The following is a 22,892-nucleotide window of genomic DNA, read 5'->3' as shown; positions in this document are numbered from 1 at the left end:
AGAAGAGAGTTAATTAAAATTCGAGCAGAACTCAACAAATTGACACCAGATAACTGTGGAAGAGATCAATAGAACCGGGAGTTGGTTCTTTGAAAGAATTAATAAGATAGATAAACCATTAGCCAACCTTATTAAAAAGAAGAGAGAGAAGACTCAAATTAATAAAATCATGAATGAGAAAGGAGAGATCACTACCAACACCAAGGAAATACAAACGATTTTAAAAACATATTATGAACAGCTCTACGCCAATAAATTAGGCAATCTAGAAGAAATGGACGCATTCCTAGAAAGCCACAAACTACCAAAACTGGAACAGGAAGAAATAGAAAACCTGAACAGGCCAATAACAAGGGAGGAAATTGAAGCAGTCATCAAAAACCTCCCAAAACACAAGAGTCCAGGGCCAGATGGCTTCCCAGGGGAATTCTATCAAACGTTTAAAGAAGAAATCATACCTATTCTACTAAAGCTGTTTGGAAAGATAGAAAGAGATGGAGTACTTCCAAATTCATTCTATGAGGCCAGCATCACCTTAATTCCAAAACCAGACAAAGACCCCACCAAAAAGGAGAATTACAGACCAATATCCCTGATGAACATGGATGCAAAAATTCTCAACAAGATACTAGCCAATAGGATCCAACAACACATTAAGAAAATTATTCACCATGACCAAGTAGGATTTATCCCCGGGACACAAGGCTGGTTCAACACTCGTAAAACAATCAATGTGATTCATCATATCAGCAAGAGAAAAACGAAGAACCATATGATCCTCTCATTAGATGCAGAGAAAGCATTTGACAAAATACAGCATCCATTCCTGATCAAAACTCTTCAGAGTGTAGGGATAGAGGGAACTTTCCTCGATATCTTAAAAGCCATCTACGAAAAGCCCACAGCAAATATCATTCTCAATGGGGAAGCACTGGGAGCCTTTCCCCTAAGATCAGGAACCAGACAGGGATGTCCACTCTCACCACTGCTATTCAACATAGTATTGGAAGTCCTAGCCTCAGCAATCAGACAACAAAAAGACATTAAAGGCATTCAAATTGGCAAAGAAGAAGTCACACTCTCCCTCTTCGCCGATGACATGATACTCGACATAGAAAACCCAAAAGCCTCCACCCCAAGATTGCTAGAACTCATACAGCAATTTGGTAGCGTGGCAGGATACAAAATCAATGCCCAGAAATCAATGGCATTCCTATACACTAACAATGAGACTGAAGAAAGAGAAATTAAGGAGTCAATCCCATTTACAATTGCACCCAAAAGCATAAGATACCTAGGAATAAACCTAACCAAAGAGGTAAAGGATCTATACCCTAAAAACTATAGAACACTTCTGAAAGAAATTGAGGAAGACACAAAGAGATGGAAAAATATTCCATGCTCATGGATTGGCAGAATTAATATTGTGAAAATGTCAATGTTACCCAGGGCAATTTACACGTTTAATGCAATCCCTATCAAAATACCATGGACTTTCTTCAGAGACTTAGAACAAATTATTTTAAGATTTGTGTGGAATCAGAAAAGACCCCGAACAGCCAGGGGAATTTTAAAAAAGAAAACCATATCTGGGTGCATCACAATGCCAGATTTCAGGTTGTACTACAAAGCTGTGGTCATCAAGACAGTGTGGTACTGGCACAAAAACAGACACATAGATCAATGGAACAGAATAGAGAACCCAGAAGTGGACCCTGAACTTTATGGTCAACTAATATTCAACAAAGGAGGAAAGACGATCCACTGGAAGAAAGACAGTCCCTTCAATAAATGGTGCTGGGAAAATTGGACATCCACATGCAGAAGAATGAAACTAGACCACTCTCTTGCACCATACACAAAGATAAACTCAAAATGGATGAAAGATTTAAATGTGAGACAAGATTCCATCAAAATCCTAGAGGAGAACACAGGCAACACACTTTTTGAACTTGGCCACAGTAACTTCTTGCAAGATACATCCACGAAAGCAAAAGAAACAAAAGCAAAAATGAACTATTGGAACTTCATCAAGATAAGAAGCTTTTGCACAGCAAAGGATACAGTCAACAAAACTCAAAGACAACCTACAGAATGGGAGAAGATATTTGCAAATAACATATCAGATAAAGGGCTAGTTTCCAAAATCTATAAAGAACTTATTAAACTCAACACCAAAGAAACAAACAATCCAATCATGAAATGGGCAAAAGACATGAAGAGAAATCTCACAGAGGAAGACATAGACATGGCCAACATGCACATGAGAAAATGCTCTGCATCACTTGCCATCAGGGAAATACAAATCAAAACCACAATGAGATACCACCTCACACCAGTGAGAATGGGGAAAATTAACAAGGCAGGAAACAACAAATGTTGGAGAGGATGCGGAGAAAAGGGAACCCTCTTACACTGTTGGTGGGAATGTGAACTGGTGCAGCCACTCTGGAAAACTGTGTGGAGGTTCCTCAAAGACTTAAAAATAGACCTGCCCTACGACCCAGCAATTGCACTGTTAGGGATTTACCCCAAAGATTCAGATGCAATGAAACGCCGGGACACCTGCACCCCGATGTTTCTAGCAGCCATGTCCACAATAGCCAAACTGTGGAAGGAGCCTCGGTGCCCATCGAAAGATGAATGGATAAAGAAGATGTGGTGTATGTATACAATGGAATATTCCTCAGCCATTAGAAACGACAAATACCCACCATTTGCTTCAACGTGGATGGAACTGGAGGGTATTATGCTGAGTGAAGTAAGTCAATCGGAGAAGGACAAACAGTGTATGTTCTCATTCATTTGGGGAATATGAATAATAGTGAAGGCGAATATAAGGGAAGGGAGAAGAAATGTGTGGGAAATATCAGAAAGGGAGACAGAACATGAAGACTCCTAACTCTGGGAAACGAACTAGGGGTGGTGGAAGGGGAGGAGGGCGGGGGGGTGGGGGTGAATGGGTGACGGGCACTGAGGGGGCACTTGACGGGATGAGCACTGGGTGTTATTCTGTATGTTGACAAATTGAACACCAATAAAAAATAAATTTATTATTTTAAGAAAAGGAATATAAAAAATAGTGAAAGGGATTAAAGGGTAAAGGAGAGAAAATTAGGGGAAATATCAGAGAGGGTGACAGAACATGAGAGATTCCTAACTCTGGGAAATGAACAATGGGTAATGGAAGGGGAGGTGAGCAGGGGGGATAGGGTGACTGGGTGACGGGCACTGTGGGGGGACACTTGATGGGATGAGCACTGGGTGTTACACTATATGTTGGCAAATCATACTTCAAAAAAAAATATGAAGAGAAAAAAGGATCTATGGCATTCTAGAGGTATTCCAGTCCATTTTAATCGGGTCTCCAAACCTACTGGGGAGATAGACCTAAACTCCTGGATGGAGAGGGTATCTGGTGAGGAAGGCCTGTGTCTCAGAATTAAGGCCAGCTCATTTCATTGCACCTCCACAGCTGCTGTAAAATCTTCTTAAGGTCTAAATCGCCTATGTGAGAGGCCTTGTGCAGAGCTTCCCTTAGGGAAAGGTTTGTCATCAGAGCTAAAAACTGCTTTCTCTTGTCCCTCCAACCCGGCTGAGGACATTGGGTTTCAACTCCCTGATGTGGAAAGCTAGTGGGAAGTTTCATTCTAGGATGGCTTGTCACCAACAAGCTTTGTAGCACATTTTAAGTCTCCCCCAAACATACTGTCAGCTGGGTTTTAAATCCCTTAATTGACCACTGGAAAACTGTCCTCAAGGGACGCTTGTGCCCATGGTTCTGAACAGTGACATCCATTGGGCCTCCTGCTGATTTTTGAGCAATGGCCTACCCCCCACAAGGCAGAAGCTAGCTGAAATTTCTGTCATAGAACACCTGTGTCACAGAGTACACTGTATTGCCTTGTCATTGTACCTCCACACCAGCCTTTGAGAGAGATTCTAACACACTCTGGTGGTAGGCTACTTGCAAGCTGCAGGCCAGAAGATTCTTTCACAGTGTTAAATATTAAATACCTGGCCTTTCCACTGTGCCAACGCAACAACGTGTGGCGTTAGCTTCTAATGTCCTTCAGGAATGAGTGCTTGTTGAAAGCACATCTGAGAAGGCTTGGTTTTCAAAGTGAAGTAGACCAGCTTTCCATTGCCCGTAAGCAACCCTTGGAGAAGGGGTCTCTACCTTCTTTCTCAAGAGGCTAGTGGAAACCTGCATTCAAGGATCTGTGGCGTCACAGAGGCCCGCCAGCCCATATTTACCACACATCCAAACCTGCCATAGATATAGATTTGAATTCCCTTGATAGAGACACTAGCTGGCCAGGAATGAGTGAGTCTCACAATTAATGCCAAGTCATTTCCATTGCGCCTCCACAGCTGCTGTGGATGTAGGGTCTACCTCACCTATGTCAGAGGCCTAATGGAGATCTTCCCTCAGGGAAATCTTTGTCTTCATATATAAGTAGACTGCTTGCCCTTCGCACTGCCACCACTGCTGAGACAGATGCTTTAAACTCCCTGATGTGAGAAGCTTGTCAGAGAGACATTCCAGGAAGGCCTAGGTCCCTGGGAAGTGGACAGTGCCTTGCAGGGCCCCTCCAAACTTCCTGAGGAGCTGCTTCTCAAGCCCTTCCTGGAGACACCAGTGGAAAGCTGCCGTCACAGGACCCTTGGGCCCAAGGTTCAGGTCAGTGAGTTCCATTGGAACTCTGGCCTAAAATGGTGCCAGTGCCTACCTCCCACCTGGAAGGGGCTAGCTGAAAGTTTCACTCAAGGATGGCAGGTTCCTCTGCATTCAGGAGGTTGCAGGGTCATTTCACCTCCACAACCATTGTGGAGAGGGTGTGCTAACTCACCCTGGTGACAGACTCAGTTTAAGCTGAAGCCAAAGTGGGGAGCCATTATCCAAAGGGTGGGCACTTTATCCAAAATCCCCCACTGAAATGAAGGGCATTACAGGGAAACGTTCCCTACTGGAAGAAGCGTGGGACAATCTGGGGGGGGGGGAGTGCATAGAAGGCTCTTTCCAGGGATGTTTTCCATTATGAGGGTCAGAGTAAACAGGCAGAGGAAACCAGTCAGGTCTCAGACTAAACACACGACTAACTGTTGCTCCAGCCATCACAGACGGAACAACCTGTCCTCTGAAGTACCTCTTATGGTGCCTCTTCCTGAATCCCCTTCAGGAAATCTGAAGCCTGGATCCAGCCAGCTCTTCCTTGCCGCCTGGCCCAGGAGTCACCATGCCAGCGTTTTCCCAAGAGACATACGGTAAATGAAGTGTCTGCACTGCCCTGGGAGGGCTCTCTAGGTCCACCCACGAGGCCAGCCCCGCACCCTCCTGCCTCTGCGCTGTCACCTGGAATCCTAGAGAGAAAACCCCAGCCGCAGCCCCTGACAGCCAGCCATGGCCCCCATGAGGTTCTGCCAAGAACAGGAGCAAAATAAAGCAGAACTTACAGTGAAGTCCCTGAGCCAACACCCCACCAGCTCCTGCTTCTAGAGCAGGGAGAGCAGGACTTTGTCTCCCTCCAGAACTACTGGGGGCACCAGCAAGAGGTTAAGGGGAGAGCCTGCTTCCTCCCCCAGGTGGGTCCATGCCAAAGCCTGCTCCTGCTCCCACACAGCTCCCCCAGTGACCCCGACCAAGCCCAAGTAAATCATTTCAACATTTCACATACCTCATCATCTGCCTCTCTCCCCGCAGAGTAAAAGGCAAAACAACACAGTTCTATTGAGCTCCGCTCTACAGAAGGAGGCTGGGCTGGAGGAAGGGAAGGTGCTGCCCTCCAACTCCTGTCAAAAGAATAAACAGCTGTTTCAGGAAGAAGGGGGCAGAGAGATCCCACAGCAGCCAGGGGCTTTGTTCCTCGCTGGCCCTGGGAAATGGGCTGTTTATCAGGCCTGTTGACTCAGAGCTACATGCCAAGGCAGAGATGTTTCTCTTTGGGCCCACAAGCAGCCAGGCCTCCCTCACCAAACGAAACTACAGGCCCAAACTAGGCCTGGTGTTGGGGGAGGGGAGGCCACCACCCTTGAGAGGGACACACTGGCTGCCCACGTCACCCACTCCTTGGCAAAAATGGGAACTGTTCTGAGCCCAGACATCCCCAAGTGACTACTAGAAGGAACAGCCGATGGAGGAGTCTATTAAAAAAAAAAAAATGCAGGGTGGGTGGGAGAAGGGGAGAGAGTCCTCAAGACCCTTGTCAAAATGCTATCTAGATATTCCTTAAGGTGAAGCCTCCCCTCCACATCTTTTGAACTTCAGAAGTTGTTTTGTTTGAACTTTATAGAATGTTAGGAGATCTCCCGCATGGAAACCCTGAGCTATAAGAACTTTAAAAGGTCACCGAGGCCCAACCCTGCTCTTTGGCTGAATAATGCTTAACCCTTATGTTGGGCTGGCAGGATCAAGGGGGATTGGGAGGCACCAACACAATGGTGGCAGATCCTCCATCTTGTCACCCTCACCCTGGGACTTTCCCGCCACTTGCAGACCGCCCAAGGACATGTCATCATGGGAAAACAGGACCTATGCAGGAAACAGAACCGAACCTTACCTAATCCTATACCATATATAGACATAAGCAGCTATCACCCTTCCCTATAAAAGCCTGCCTGTATTATCCCCACATGTGACTTCCCTGTCTCACTCACTTGCAGGCCTCGGAACCTCGCCCAAGAGCACTTCCATTAAAAGCTTGCCTCGACCCACCTTTGCCTTGCCTATTTTATTTCACTACCAACCGGATCAAACCTGACACCTTCCCACACCCACCTCCTGCTCCTAAAGATAGAATTGTCCAGCTGGAAAGGACCTTAGAGCAGTGGATTTTCAAATGTCAAAACAGCCAAACCTCTTATTAAGAAAAAAACCACAGGAAGTCGTTCTCAGAACCCCATTATGCAAAACAGAGCACACAGAGTGCTTTGGCTGAAGCAGGGAAGTGCAGCTCAAAGCAACCCCCCACCCCCACCCCATCTCAGCCCTCCGGAGGGGCTCCACATGCCTCCTGGGTGGACAGTCTGGAAACCCCAGACTTAGGAGAGGGGATCAAAGTCCAGGGGCCCCACCAAGGGATGCCTAATCTTACAGCTGTTCTTAACAAAATTTCATACCCCTTCCTCTGGGGACACGAGCTGGTTGGCCATGGTGTTAGGGTCTGGAAGTCCCAACAACGTGCTTAAATCTAGGAAAGCTGAACAAAAGGTGTGCTTGCAACCCAGTCACCATGCTCTAGATCTGGACGCAAAAGAAAAATGTCTGTAAGCTCACCAAGAGACACGGACTGGATCATTTGTAACACAGCAAGAACTGGAAATAACCCCAAAGCCCATCATCAGAGCAGATCAGTCCTGTCCTAGAGTGGGACGCCATACATGACAATGAGAATGAGCCAGCTGCAGCAGCTAACAACAGCATGAGTGTCATGTATGTAATGTAGAGAGGAAGAAGCCCTGGATGAGTTCATTTATTTAAAAATCAGAAACAGGCAAAACCAATCTGTGGTGCTAGAACTCAGGATGGGAGTGGCTGAGACTCGGAAGGGGCCCAAAGGAGTTCCTGGGAGGTTGGTCATGTTGCTTCTTAGGCCGGGTAGTGGTTGCAAGGCACGTCCACTTTGTGAAAATTCATCACGAATGTGTCTTTTCCATGTGACTGTTAAGAACAAAAGTGAACAGAAAACTTTCTTCTGAAAGCTGCCTTCTCTTGGGCATTCTATCTTCTCCAGCCCCTGGCTCAAGGGCCAGAGGATTGTGGGCGGGCCCTACTTTTTCCTTCTTTTGGGTTCCCCATCCCAATACCAAGCACCACCGAGCACATCACTAGGGGTCCAGGGATGATCTGTTGCATTAAATGATCCAGATGTCTGGAGCGATGGTCAATGTGAAATGGAAAGATAACAGAGGCTGGACACTAAGATAAACTGGTCCTTTTCCCAAGCAAGCACCTCTCACAGGTCACAGGGGTCTCCCACGTTACAATTTACATAACAGCCTCTCTTGGTGATCCTCGGGATCACCTACAAAGTGGTCAGAACAGAGGGAGGCTCTGGGAGCCTCAGTGATTTATTTGCTCAAGGTCGCCGGCTGGTGAGTCTAATGCTGCTCTTTCTTCCCTAACTGCTTCCAGGGGACGCTCTGCAGGCCTGTGCATACATGAAATGCTTGTTTCTCAGAGTTAAGGACAGCCCATTTCCAGTGCTCCTTCACACTTACTGTTGAGATAGGTTCTAACCCTCTTATGTGAGAGGCTAGCTGAAAGCTGCATTCTAGCAAGAGTTATTTCCCAGAGAGATATTCAATGCATTTTTACTGTCTTGCATAACTATTGTTGAGATAGGTTCTAAGTCCCTTTACAGGAGAGGCCAGTTGAAAGCTGAGTTCAAGAAATCTTTGTGTCATAAAATTAAGTTGATGGCAGTTCCATTTCACCCCCACAACTACTGTTGACCTGGAATCTAACTCCCTTTTTGAGAGGCTACTGGAAAGCTGCATTCATGGACTTTTGGTTCTCGTAGTTAAGTAGATCACATTTCTATTGCGCCTCCACACCTACTGTTGAGTTAGGTTCTAACTGCCTTACATGATTAGCTGGTTAAAGGTGCATTCAAGAAACATTTTTTTTCTCAAAGTTCAGTATATAGCATTTCCATTGCACCTCCACAACTACTGTTGAGATAGATTCTAACTCCCTTATGGAGAGGCTCCATGAAAACTGCATTCAAGGAACACTTGTTCCTCAGTGTTAAGTACATCGCATTTCCACTAGGCCTTCACAGCTACTGTTGAGATCAAATCTAACTACCTTATATGAGATGCCAGTTGAAAGCTCCAAAAGAGGAAAGCTTGTTTCACAGATGTTAAGGACATCGCATTTACTTTGTCCCCCACAACTACTGTTGAGATAGGATCTAATTCCCTTATGTGAGAGGTAGTTGAAAGCTATAGTCAAGGCACACATTTTCCTCTGTTAAGGACAGCCAATATATATATTTAGATTTTATTTATTCATGAGTGACACAGAGAGAGAGGCAGAGACACAGGCAGAGGGAGAAGCAGGCTCCATTTAGGGAGCCCAATGTGGGACTCGATCCTGCTGAGCCATCCAGGCATCCCAAGGACAGCCCATTTCCACTGGGCCTCGACAACCACCGTTGATAGGTTCTAACTCCCTTATGTGAGAAGCTACTTGAAGGTTGAAGACAAAAGAAAAAAATAGTTGCATTCAAGGACCGCTTGTTTCTCACAATTAAATACGACCCATTTCCATGCACCTCCACACCTACTTTTGAGATAGGTTCTAACTGCCTTGTATGAGAGAGCGTTTGAAAGAGGCATTCTCGGGCACTTGTTTTTCAGAATCAAGTACAACCCAATTACCTTGCACCTCCACACCAACATTTGAAATAGGTTCTAACTCTGTTATATGAGAGGGCTTTTGAAAGCTGCAATTTAGGAACATTTGTTTCTCATAGTTAAGTACAGTGCATTTCCATTGTGCCTCCACACCTCATGTTGAGCTAGGTTCTAACTCATATGTGAGAGGCTAGCTGAAAGCTGCCTTCAAGGAAATTTGTTTCTCAGGGTTAAGGACAGCCCATTTCCATTGTGCTTCCACACCCACCGTTGAGATAGTTTTTAGCCTTCATATGTGAGAGATTAGCTGATAACTGCATTCCAGGAACGCTTGTTTCTCCGAGTTAAGGAGAGCCCACTTCCAGTGCCCACTTCTCCGAGTTAAGGAGAGCCCACTTCCAGTGCCCACTTCTCCGAGTTAAGGAGAGCCCACTTCCACACTTATGTTGAGATAAGTTCTAACCCCCTTATGTGAGAGACTAGCCAAAAGTGTGTTCAAGCAAGAGCTATTTCCCAGAGATATAAAAAACGCATTTTTACTGTCCTGCACAACTACTCCTGAGATAGGTTCTAACTCCCTTCTGTGAGGCTAGATGAAAGCTACGTTCAAGGCATGCTTGATTATCAGAGTTCAAGACAGCCCATTTCATGTTGAGTCCCACCTATTGTAGCAATTGTTTCTAACTCTGTTATGTGAGAGACTAGTTGAAATCTACATTCAAAAACATTTCAAGGAGTACCTATGGCACATTTCCATCGCACATTCACAACTACTATTGCGAGAGGTTCTAACTCCCTTATGTAAGAGGCTAGTTGAAAGCTGCATTTAAGGAGCAGTTGTTACTAAGATAAACACAGCACACGTTTTACTGTGCCCTCACAATTACTTTTGTGAAAAGTTCCGACTCCTTTAAGTGAAAGTTTAGTTGAATGCTGCACTCAAGGAACCCTTGTTTCTCAGAGTTAAAGGAAATGCATTTCCATTGCACTTCAGCACCCACTTTTGTGATATTCTACCTTCTGTGAAGGCTAGTTGAAATCTGCATTCAGAGAATGGTTTCTCTTCCCCAGAATTTGGTATGTGGCATTTCCAGTGGGCCTCCGCACCTAATTTTGAGATAGGTTCTAACTCCCTTATGTGAGAGGCTACTTGAAAACCTCATTCAGGGAAAGTTGGGTTCTCAGAGGTAAGTACATCACATTTCCATTTCTCTCCTGCAACTACTGTTGAGAAAGGTTTTAAATCTCTTGTGTGAGAGGCTAGTTGAAAGTTACTTTTAAGGAATGCATTTTCCTCAGAGTTAAGTGTATCGCATTTCCATTGCACCTCCACACCTACTTTGGAGATAGGATCTAACTTCCTTATGTGAGATGTTAGTTGAAGGCTGCATTCATGGAACACTTGGTCAAAGAGTTAAGTATGTCCCATTTTCATTGCACCTACCCAACAACTGTTGATGGGCAGGAGGCCATGGAACATGTTGACTGGGCTTAGGAGGCCCTTCTGATTTTTCAGGCTGGAATCAGCTGCTGGAATTCTGTATCATATAATTTCATCTGGGTGCATGGGTGACCTTTCTGGTGTCACTCACAGGTCCTCAATGCTTTGCAATTCAGAGCCAGGCTCGTTGACTGCACCACGACAGAACCCAAATTAGGTTTAGGGTTAGGGTCAGGAGCTCAGATGTCCCAATCTGGCGGCATCAGGCTGACCTCCTGGCAAGGCTGAATTGAGAGAAAGGCTTAGCCAGAGGCTCAGGCGCAAGGCTCAGGTGCCAGGGTTGCTGAACTTGGGGCTGGTCTAATCGGGCCTTTCAGATTGTTTCAGCTCTATCTCTGTGCCTCTTTCCCAAATGGCACCATATCAATCTGGGTGGTAGCGGAGCTTTCTGGTTTCACTCATGTGTCCTCAATCCCTCTGGATTTAGAGCCAGGCTCTGGGGTTGGTTCAGATCAGAACCCAAACTAGGGTTAGGGTTAAAACCCCAAAGACTGGAAGGACCTATTTGTCTCTATGACGGAGACCTCCCTGGAGGACTGAGTTGAGGGTAAGGCTCAACGTGAGGCTCACGCTTGCAGCTGATGTGCAGGCAGGTGCTGAACATTGGCCTGGGCTCAGGGAGTCCTCCATCTATCTTGAGCTCACCCTCTCTACCCCTAATTCGAGGGCACTTTTTCCACTGAGGGGGCTGGCCAACCTTTATGGTGTCGCTCACTAGTGCCCCATTCTTTGAAGTTCAGAGCCAGGCTTTGGGGTGTGGTCAGGGCAAAACCCAAATTAGGGTTAAGGTCAAGGAGCTCAGATGGTTGTATCTGCCCTGAGTAGAGGGCAAGTCTCCGTGTGAAGCTCAGGTTTAGGATGAATGTGCAGGGGGCCGTGGAACATGCTGACTGGGCTTTGGAAGCCCTTCTGATTTTTCAGGCTAGAATCAACTGCTGGAATTCTAAATCACACAATTTCATCTGGGTGCATGGACGAGCTTTCTGGTGTCACTTACATGTCCTCAAATGCCTTGGAATTTGGAGCGAGGCTTGGGGGCCTGGGTTGGGTTAGGGTTAAGGCCCAGGAGCTTGGACGCTCGAATCTGCTGGCATTGTGTAGATCTCCTGGCAGGAAGACTTCAGGGCAAGGCTTAGCATGAGGCTCAGGTGCATGACTCTGATGCAGGGGGCACTGGATTTGAGACTGGTCTCATTGGGCCCTTCAGATTTTTCAAGCTCTATCTCTGTGCCACTTTCCCAAATAGCATGATATAACCTGTGTGGGTGTCTGAGCTTTCTGGTATTACTCACATGTCCTCAATCCATGGAGATTTAGAGCCAGGCCCTGGGGTTGGTTTGGATCAGAACCTAAACTAGGGTTAGAGTTAAGTCCCTGCACTGAGGGGGGACACTTGACGGGATGAACACTGGGTGTTATTCTATATGTTGGTAAATTGAACACCAATAAAAATTAATTTATTAAAAAATAATAATAATAAAGGGGTAAAAAAAAAAAAGTCCCTGGAAGGTCCTGTCTGCCGCCACAGTGGAGAGACCTCCCCAGAGGGCTGAGTTGAGGACAAAGCTCAGCATAAGGCTCAGGTTTGCAGCTAATGTGCAGGCATGCATTGAATATGGGCCTGGGCTCAGGGAGCCCATAATCCATCTCAGGTTCTCCTTCTCTGCCCCTCATTTGAAAGGCAATTTTGCCACCTGGGGGGTTGGCTGACTGCTATGGTGTCGCTCACTTGTCCCCCATCCTTCACAGTTCAGAGCCAGGCTTTGGGGCATGGTCAGGGCAAAACCCAAATTAGGGTTAGGATTAGAACCCAGGAGCTCGGAGGGTCCTAAATGCCCATAGGGTGGAGACCTTCCAGGAGGCCTGAGTTGAAGGCAATGCTGTGGGAGGCTCAGACTCGGGAATGGCTGTGCACGGGGCCGTGGAACATGCCGACTGGGCTTAGGAGGCTTTTCTGATTTTTCAGGCTGGAATCAACTGCTGGAATTCCAAATCACAGAATTTCATCTGGGTGCATGGGGGAGCTTTCTGGTGTCACTCACATGTCCTCAATGCCTTGGAATTTGGAGCCAAGGTTGGGACTGGGGTCAGACAGAACACAATCCAGGGTAAGGGTTAGGGCCCAGGAGCTTGGACGTTCCCATCTGCCAGTACTGGGCTGACCTCCCGGCAGTGTGACTTTAGTCCCAGCAAGGCTTAGTGTGATGCTCCACATTCATTCACCTAGTCACTTTTCATGTTTATATTTGTTACAAATCCACCCACCCTGACTTGGCTGGAAATTCAGCCTTTTCCCGGGGTTCCCTCTGCCACATATAATGCCCAGAGGTCAGGAATAATAACCCCCAGATGCAGTTCTGGTATTTTGTCTCTGTCCTGACACCGCACTCTGGGCTCCAGAGACAAGCTTTTTCTTTCTGGTTCTTTCACTGGCACTTAATTACTTCAATGCACCACTTTTGAAGGTACTCCGTAAGTAATTGTTGTTTTAAAAGTTTGGGACTCTCAACCATGTTCTATCTTCGTAATAGTGAACACATTTTTAGAAGGACATCAGGCCTTTTTGGGGCCAAAAATGTAAAATTTTGTAATTGATTATTCTGAACATCTTTGGGAGGAAATGCACAATCCATGACCAGACCAGAATCTGAGAAAATAATTTATTCAATTGGAATTGGAATTTTATTATTATTTTTTAATGTTTAGGAATAACTATGAATGATATCTTGAGTTTGTTCATTTGGGATTTAAATTTAAGCAAAAAGAAATCAATATTCTCTCTAAAGTTAAACATCAACCCTTTCCCATAAATCTTTTAAGATAGATCATTTCTTTGGTTTAGGACTTAAATGCTCAATTGTCTACTCCAGAATGGATCCCAGAAGTTGAGTCCTGGAAAGAGAGTGTCCTAACTGATGTGTGGTCTTCACTTTCTTTTACAAACTCCACTTCTTCAGGATTTTTGTTGGTTTGGTTTGGTTTTGCTAGTTGTGAGATTTTTTGGCAAGGATTGAAGAGTAGGAGGCACAGTGAAATGGCAGAAAAAACATGGGCTTCATTTTATCACATAAGCCCACTGTGCTGAACATGGCGCCTGTGCAGTGGCTCTTCAAATAAATCACTTAAAAATGGGAAAAAAAAATTATCAAAACTGGAACACAAGCAAACTATAAATATACCTGCATATGTAGATGTTGCCTCCCAACTTCCTTGACATTGAATCGCTTAACTTAAGTAATATGTAGGATTTCATAGCTTCTCTTAGAGAAGGGAACTGTATGTTAAGCTGTTCAGTTATGAGGACTGGGCCTCCCATTGCCATCCTCTCTGCTTGAGATATAAAATCAATCAATTAGCCATTTTATTCAATATGTCTCGTTCTCAGGCTTCAGTAGTGCAGACAGGGCAGCGGAAAAGGAGGTTCCTTAATGGCAGAGTTTTTCAAAATCAATCTACTCCTTGATGTCAGTGCTCCACTTGGGGGCAGGATGGGCTGAATGGCCCTGAGAGCTAGAGTAGGTGGCAACAGGACATGTTGACGGCTTACTGTCCTGCACCCCAAGTTTGGGAAATATAACTCCTTGCAAGCCTCTTCTCCACTGCAGGGCTTTGCGTTCTCTGGCACCATCCACTTCTAGCTAAGGAACTGAAGGCACAAGTTGCAGGATCTGGCAGAGTGAATGTGACTTAGGCAAAAGCAGGAAGCATCTTCCATGCAAAGACCCCTCTGCTCTGGTCCTTGTGGGTCTGAGGAGGCTGGAGATGACCCGTGCTGCGTCCCGCTCGGTGCCTGGATCCATGCTGTGTTTAAACACCAGCCCCATGCCGTGTGCCCCTCAGAGGTGGCCCATAGTGATCAGTCTCCTCTTTTTCCACTCTCTGCCATTTCGTGGAAAACTCACTTTGAATCTTTGTTTTCACTCCATGCCGAGCACCCACTGGACTCCAAACCTTCATCACCATGATAACCATTGAGAATCTCCACCAATCTTCTGCACAGAAGCCAAACAGCACTTTCTAGATGGGAAAACATGGACAGCAAATGGCCTGAAGCAGACTGCTACTGAAACCATCTGAGAATTGCCCAGGTGGATTGCATTCTTATTCAGAGTTCTGCTGCCGCCAAGCAACTCGATGTTGCTTTAGATTCAGCAGACACTGAAGTCATGGGGATGACCCCCACCCCTACCATAATTATATCTTGTTGCCAAACACTTCCTTAGCACCCTTTTCTCCAATACATTATCTGGCACTTAGAGAGTGTTTCTGGCTTTTTCTTTGCCTGTGTCAATTTTGTTGTTGTCATTGTTGTTGTTCAGTTGATAGTATTTCCCCCAAACCCAGAGTAGATAAGAAATCACTGGGAATTTACATCTGATTACCATAGGTTCATCCTCCCATACTGCGAAGTTATAAGGAAGAAGAGTAAGTACTTGCTGTGTTGGTGTTTTGTTAGTATTGTTTAAAAGTTAAGTGTTACTCTTCTGAGGAAGTAGCCAGAATAATACTAGCCAGGTCTCTCAGATTCAGAAACCTACTGGCACAGTTTAAAGTCAGATATTATTTCTAACCAAATTATACTCTTTTGTCTGCCAAGATATCTTGACAGTCTTAATATCTGAAGGCAGGCCTATGTGATAATCCCAGCAATATTCTGGGGATAAAATTTTAGTGGGTTTGTTGAGAAGGAAATACTTGTTTAAGTGGCTTTCATCATGCCACTCAGCTTCTATGTCATTTTTCTTGTCCTGGAGGATTCCCTTGAAGCACTCCTGGGTGATGTTTAAGACCTGAATGGGTGTTCCTCCAAAAATGGCTGCGTGGTAATAAAAATCCCCCTGGCCAAATGGAATGTATGCTGCAGACTCCTTTCGCCTCTCATAGGTGAACTCGTCAGGATCTGCCTTGTACCACCAGGCCTGTAGCTGAGCTACTGACTGACCCAGGGTCTCTACTCCAAAGCTATCTTGGAAGACCTGGTCCACATCCATGCAGAAGACGAAGTCCACCTCGTGCTGGATATGGGCCACAATGTGCTCCCCGATGGTCTTCATGCGCATCATGCTAATGTCCTGCCACCTCTTCTCAGGCTCGATCTCAAACACTTTGAAGGAACGCAGAGGACCCAGTTCTACCAAGGGCATCCTGGAGACATCATCTACCATGACGTAAAATATGACTTTGTGCCCAACCATGAAATACCTATTAGCAGATATTAAGAACTCCTCCAAGTAATGCTCAATGTATCTGAAACAAAGAAGAAGGGGACAAATGTCACCGATGGAATTTGTGCAGGAGTCTACGTGCTGTTTTAATCATCTTGTCTGTGTTTGGCAGTTTAGGGGAGGAATGATTTTTCCCATCCCAGACATATGTTTCCCACATTGTATAGGGTAACATTCCTGGCTGCTTTCCACAATTCATTCGTTCCACTTTGGAGAGGAGGAGTGACTTACCTGATGATTTTGGAAGAGCGACAGGGCATTTGCAGCCCTACTCCAACTATTCTCACTCTTGGAAATGGCCACCAGCCAGCTGGAGGGAGCCTGTGCTCTCAACAGCGTGGGGCCTTGAAGTAAGCCTAGGGGTACAGGCCCTACTCCACATCTGGAAGCCTGGATACCTAATCTTTCTAATTCCGTGGTTCAAACCAGGAGGTCTAGGGTCTGCAGATAGAAGCCACATTCCCCAGGACCAGCTTTAACTATAATAAACATGATGTTCGCATCATCTACCTTACTTAGCCCTTTGTCTTATTTATCAGTTGGTTCAGAATCTGGACAGGCAGAGTGGGTGCTAGCTTCACGGAGATATAATTGACATATAGCATCATTTACGTTTAAGATCTATAGAGTGTTAATCCCTTTTATATTACAAAGTGGTTACCACTATACATTAGCTAATACTTCCATGATGCCACATAACTACCATTTCTTTTTTGTGATGAGAACATTTGAGATCTATTCTCCAGGGGCTCCCCAGGTGGCTCAGCAGTTTAGCGCCTGCCTTCGGCCCAGGGCATGATCCTGGAGATGCGGGATCGAGTCCCACATCAGGCTCCCTGCATGGAGCCTGCTTCTCCCTCTGCCTGTGTCTTTGCTTCTCTCTGTGTGTGTCTCTCATGAATGAATAAAATCTTTAAAAAAAATTTATTCTCTTAACAACTTTCAAGTATATAATACAGTATTTTTAACTATAATCACCGTGATATACATTAGATCCCCAGAATTTATTCATTTTATAATTGGAAGTTTGTACCCTCTGACTAACATCAGGGGGCACCAGTTCTCCCTCAAACTATACCCAATGTTGCTACTGCCCTATTAGATGCAAGAGGGACATGACCTTTGGGTCCTTTGGGGACATATTAAGCCTAACCATCACCACTCTCCTGGGACCCAGAGAGTGGGTGATAGGATATGGATATCCTTCTCTATTACTTACTCATCCTCTAAGCATCCCACTGATTACCCTACACACCAATCCATTTTTCAGTTGCCATCACCGTAAGACTCGTCCAAACACCAAAGCAAACAGCCTCTGATTTAACCTCAGTCTAACTATTTTTCCTTGTTTTTCAAAACAGATTTTATTTTTTAGAGCATGTTTAGGTTCACAGCGAAATTGACCTGAAAGCACAGAGTTCGTTCCCATGTTCGTCCCCCCTGCTCCCCTACCCTCCCACAGCTTTCCCCCAGTATCAATATCCAGCATTAGGGTGACACATACCTTGCTATCCATGAACCTACATTGGACTATCATTATTACCCCAGAGTTTACAGTAGATTCACTCTTGGTGTTGTACATCCTATGGATTTGGACAAATGTATAGTGACATGTACCTATTGCTATGTATTATAATATTATACGGAGTATTTTCACTGCCCTAAAAATCCTGTTTTCTGCTGGTTCATCCAACCCTCCCAACCCCACCCCACTCCTGACAACCATTGATCTTTTCACTGTCTCCACAGTTTTCCCTTTTCCAGAATGTTATGTAGTTGGAATCATACAGTATGCAGTCTTTTTAGATTGGTTTCTTTCACTAACTTAACATGTGTTTAAGGTTCCTCCATGTCTTTCCATGGCTTGATAACCCATTTCTTTTTAGCACTGATAATATTCCAGTTGTTACAATGTAAGGATTATCCAATTACAGTTTATCCATTTACCTACTAAAGGACATCTTGTTTGCTTCCAAGTTTTGGCAGTTATCACTAAAGCTGCTATAAACATCTGTGTACAGATTTTTATGTAGACGTAAGTTTTCACCTCCTCTGGCTCAATACCAAGGAAGAAAGTTGCTGGATTGCGTGGTAAGATTATGTTTAGCTTTGTGAGAATCTGCCAAACTGTCTTCCAAAATGGTTGTGCCATTTTGCATTCCTACCAGTAATGAATGAGAGTCCCTGGTGTTCCACATCCTCACCAGCATTTGGTATTGCCAGTGTTTAGGATTTGGGCAATTCTAATGGGTGGGTGGTGATATCTTAGCTACGTATATCTTCATTCCAAACACATTATATTGGTGTCTTCTGTACCCAAGCCATATGCCCTTGTGAAACCATGGAGATCATAGAGAGGAGAAAGTAGTAGTCAGATGGCTTAACAGAACTCATGCAGACCCCAGACTCATGGTTGCTCAGTGAATGTGGATTGAATTTAATTTGCTGATGACAGCTACACCCAATCAAGAAGTTTTGTGAGCCATGATAATTGGTACTTTGTTTCGCTTTTTGGTTACTGCTTGGATTTCCTTTCTTTACTACCAAAATAAAGTATGCTTTTAATGCTGGCCACTAAAAGCCCAAGAATTTACAGTACTGATTATTTAAATGGAAAGAAGATATCTGAGCAATATAAACAGGGACTTCAACATGGCTCTGTAGCTGGTTGTCAGGAAATTCTTGGGTGGTCTAAAACTTTAAGAAAAATCTATTGTGCTGTGAAGCTTGGGAGACAATCCTAGGGCAAGGGAGGGAGCTGCTGGAGGTTTAGCATTGTTTAGAGATTAAAATACTGTTGTTGACTTCCTTCATTGTTATTTGAAAGCCAACCAAACATCACACCTCCTAACTAAAAGTCCAAACCCATTCTTAACAAGGGTTTATTGCTGTTGAGTGCACAAACAGTCCTCTCAAGCCTCAGGGTGGAGAGCATAGGGCTTTCCCCAGGATATGTGATTTACAGTTTGGTTCTGCAGAGTTGTAGCTAGACAGTGAAGACAGTGTGAAGCCATAGGCAGTATTCTGCTCTTTTAGGGAACACCAAGATCGAATCACTATGTAACATTCGTGCCATAGGATTAGGTTAGCTGAGTATTGGCTCCTGACTCAGAACAGTACAGAGTCTCCTGAGGAAAATGTCAACACTCCAGAGTCACTTATCTATTAGAGATGCCACCCAGATGACTAATTAGGTCACCATACCTTATTAGTATGGTGACAAGGGTGGCTTCTAGGCTCTGGGTTGGAGATCTGAGAAGAACCATCGGATCTTCATGGAGCTCTCCTTTAGGCCCTATAGCAGGTAGAGCTGAAGCTCAGATCAACCTGGGCCTTCAACACTCTTCATACAGGCCACGGGATCAACTTTCCATGTGGTTTTCAGGAAAGGAACAGAAGGAAAGGCCGGGGGAAGAGAGGGACTAGGAAGATCGAACTTTTGCTTTTGTCTTAGAAAAATACCCAAAAAAAAACAAAACTCTCCAAAAGAGCAAAATGGGTTACATTTTAAAACTAATATCCAGCTACTAATTTCAAGTAAAAATGACTGCCTACCCAATCTCTGGAAGAGGAAGTTCTGGCTAGCTGAATCTCTGGGGGTCAAGGAAGACATGAGGAACCCATGAAGACATGGAGAACCACCACACTTGGGTCACTCTAGACTATAAATCTTTCTGTCCTTGGTCCTGGGTCTGAGAGTGAAGGAGGATGGTTGGTGCACATTTGGGCCAACTGCTATTTTTGGAATTTCCAGAGAAAGCCATGGAGGTCAGGGAGGAGGTAGTTGTGGGTGTGCTAGAGACACTAGGCTCTGTGGATGTAGCGGGCATTTTTACTTGTAACTGGGGACCTTTACCTTGAGGTGAGAAGGAGTCCGACTCACCTACTGCTTGTTGTTTTGTTTCCAGCCCTGTTGGGGCCTCAGTAGAACAGAGATGGAAAACGTCCCATGATAACATTCTCCTATCTAGTAATTCAAACAAGGCAGGCACAGCTCCATAATCCCAGGGGCCCCTCACAAACATTCTTGTAATGAAACAAGAAAAAGCTGAGGTCAATTTTATTAGGAACACTTACCTTCCAACAGCAAAAACTGTCAAACCTATGGTAATTTTCTGTTTGGCATAATAATTTTCTAGGATGGTGCTGTTGTAAGTGCCTTCCCACACAACCGGTGCCTTCCATCTGGTCACTGTCACAACCTCTGGACGTTTCCTGGTGACAAGACATAAGGCCCCATGAGTCAGGCCAGCTTTCCTAAGGTGGGGCAGAGATTGTCCAAGGGAAAACTGGGATCAGCTGTGATCTGCTGAGACAGTCCTTGAATCCTGACTTAGCCCCAGGGAGTCAGTGGGGTGGTATGACATTTGCAGGGGCAGCATCTTCTGGGTGAGGAACAGGAGGCTATGGCCAGGTGCCTTTGAGGGCTGACTTTGGGGCTCTGAGGGTGTTCTTACCTGCACATCTTCATACCCGATCCCCTTTTGCTGCTTTCCTAGTTCTCTTCTTCCTCTGGATCCCTCCCCCTACCTCTTGGCCTCTTCCTAAACAGCCAGTGGCATCTTTGAGTTTTATCCCTGTGGGTGTCATCTGAGCCTAAAGAGGCCCTAATCCTTGATTTGGGAGGATGAGAGAGTGACACTGGAGCCAAAAGAGAGAAAGCTATTTTAATGTGCCTTATAGGGCAGCCCCGGTGGCGCCTGCTGCCCAGGGAGTGATCCTGGAGACCCTGGGTCGAGTCCCACGTCAGGCTCTCTGCATGGAGCCTGCTTCTGTCTCTGCCTGTGTCTCTGCCTCTCTCTCTCTCTCTGTCTCTATGAATAAATAAATAAAATCTTTAAAAAATAATAATAATGTGCCTTTTACCAGAAAGGGATTTCTAGGTAAAAAGCTTGGTTATAGGCCAAAAAGGGCCCCAGATTTAAGAGGGTTCTGGTGTTATCATTCGTTTTACAAACAAGGACACAGGGGAAGGGAGAAGAAATGGGTAGGAAATATCAGAAAGGGAGACAAAACATGGAAGACTCCTTACTCTGGGAAACAAACTAGGGGTGGTGGAAGGGGAGGAGGGCGGGGGGTGGGGGTGACTGGGTGGCGGGCACTGAGGGGGGCACTTGACGGGATGAACACTGGGTGTTATTCTGTATGTTGGCAAATTGAACACCAATAAAAAATAAATTATTAAAACAAACAAGCAAACAAACAAACAAACAAGGAGACAGAGTCACCCAGAAAAGCAGGGACTCCATAGAGCCCCTCGACAGCCAGGGCTAGAACATGGGGCTCTGGCAGAGACCCTCCTCAGACCACGTTACCTCTTTGCTAGGAGTGCAAAGAGGCAAAGGGGAGGCATGTTTTCTGCGCTTAGAATGCTCGAAAGGGACTTGGCCAAGCCAAGACAAACACAGGAAGCAACACAAGAATGACAGCAAACTGACCAACAGCTGAGGGTAGATTTGGAAAGGCAGGCTGCATAGCAGCTGGGGCCCAATAGGAGGACGGTGACACGAACTCAGCTCTGACCCCCATTTGCTCAGGAAGTGGCTTCACTTCCCCTGCTGGGAAGCAGAGACTGAAACACTCATTAGATTCAAACCCCAGCACAAATGGGCCTGTCCCCACTAGGCATCTGCTTGTCCTTCATCCACTGAGGGGAGAAGGCCAATGATGAAGGCAAAACAAAGGGCTAGGTATCCCCACTGGGGCCCTGCCGGCTGCATGCACATGGCCCTGGCAAGGCTGCTGGGGAGATCTGTTTGCTATAGATGGAGCCAATGAGAACTTCCCTTGGTCCTATACATCAGTGGAGGGTGGGTTTTCACAAAACTGCCTGTATCCCATCAGCAAAGCTGGGTTTTCATAGTGAGGCTGGGCAAGGCTAGGTCAACCCCCACTTCACCTCACCTCACCTCACCTCACCCCAGCCCTGGCCCCGGCCCCGGCCCCAGCCCCAGCCCCAGCCTCAGCCTCAGCCCCAGCCCCAGCCCCAGCCTCAGCTTCAGCCCCAACCCCAAAGTATAAAAGAACCTCACTAGACTCTCATCTTTCTGTCCATCTGTCACTAGGCTCTTCACTCTAATTCTTGAGATGACAGTCCCTCCCGCTCCAACTTGTGCCCTGCTTCTGACCTCCCCCTTCTCCCTGCAGAGCAGAATTTCCCCCAGAGATTTGGGGGGGGGGACACTTTGAGGCTGCTCCCCTGTCCCTCCCCATCTTGTCTAGAGTCTCAGCTCTGCCCTCACACCACACAGAGAGAAGAGCTGCTCTTGGTTTCTTTCCTTCAATCATGAAAGCACCAGTTGCCAGGCACCTTCACATACACTTCCTCATTTATTCCTGGCAACAGCCCTGCCACATATTAAGTCTCTTGCACAGTTAAGAAAATCAATGCTGAGAAAGACTTGCTAACTTGTCCAGGGCCACACAGTTGGCTGCTGCTGCTGCTGCTGCGGCTGCTGGTAACTAACATATGCTGAGCACTTCCTGTGAGACCAGGCACTGTGCTAAAGGCATCATCCTTCAGAGGTGCTCTTTTGATTATTATTTTGTCAATGAGCAGCACAGAGAGGTTAAATAAGTTGCCCATGGTCACACAGCTAGCAAGGGGCCAAGCTGGTTCTCAGACCCAGATGGTCTGACTCTGGAGTCCATGCTCTGAGCTACCACTCTGTATTGCTTCCTTTTTTTTTTTTTTTTTAAGATTTTTTAATTTTTTATTTATTCATGAGAGACATAGAGAGAAAGGCAGAGACACAGGCAGAGGGAGGAGAAGCAGGCTCCATGCAAGGAGCCGATGAGGGACTCAA

At 45.7% G+C, this 22,892-nt stretch overlaps 1 protein-coding gene across 9 annotated transcripts in view; it reads right to left on the bottom strand.

Moving 5' to 3' along the window:
• Positions 1-13,507: 13,507 nt before the first annotated feature.
• GGTA1 (glycoprotein alpha-galactosyltransferase 1 (inactive)) overlaps positions 13,508-22,892 on the bottom strand; it is a 57,041-nt gene continuing 47,656 nt past the window's right edge. For all 9 annotated transcript variants that reach the window (XM_055319327.1, XM_055319355.1, XM_055319364.1 and 6 more), the window contains 2 exons: positions 20,164-20,301; positions 13,508-16,108 (listed from right to left, as the gene is read on the bottom strand). In XM_055319327.1, coding sequence (XP_055175302.1) covers positions 15,415-16,108; positions 20,164-20,301 — 832 coding nt within the window. In that variant the 3' untranslated portion in view covers positions 13,508-15,414. The remainder of the gene's footprint in view (positions 16,109-20,163; positions 20,302-22,892) is intronic.

The sequence above is a fragment of the Nyctereutes procyonoides genome, unplaced genomic scaffold (genome assembly GCF_905146905.1).
Source record: "Nyctereutes procyonoides isolate TBG_1078 unplaced genomic scaffold, NYPRO_anot_genome, whole genome shotgun sequence".
Taxonomy (NCBI): Eukaryota; Metazoa; Chordata; class Mammalia; order Carnivora; family Canidae; genus Nyctereutes; species Nyctereutes procyonoides.
This window is presented reverse-complemented; position numbering and strand designations above follow the sequence as displayed.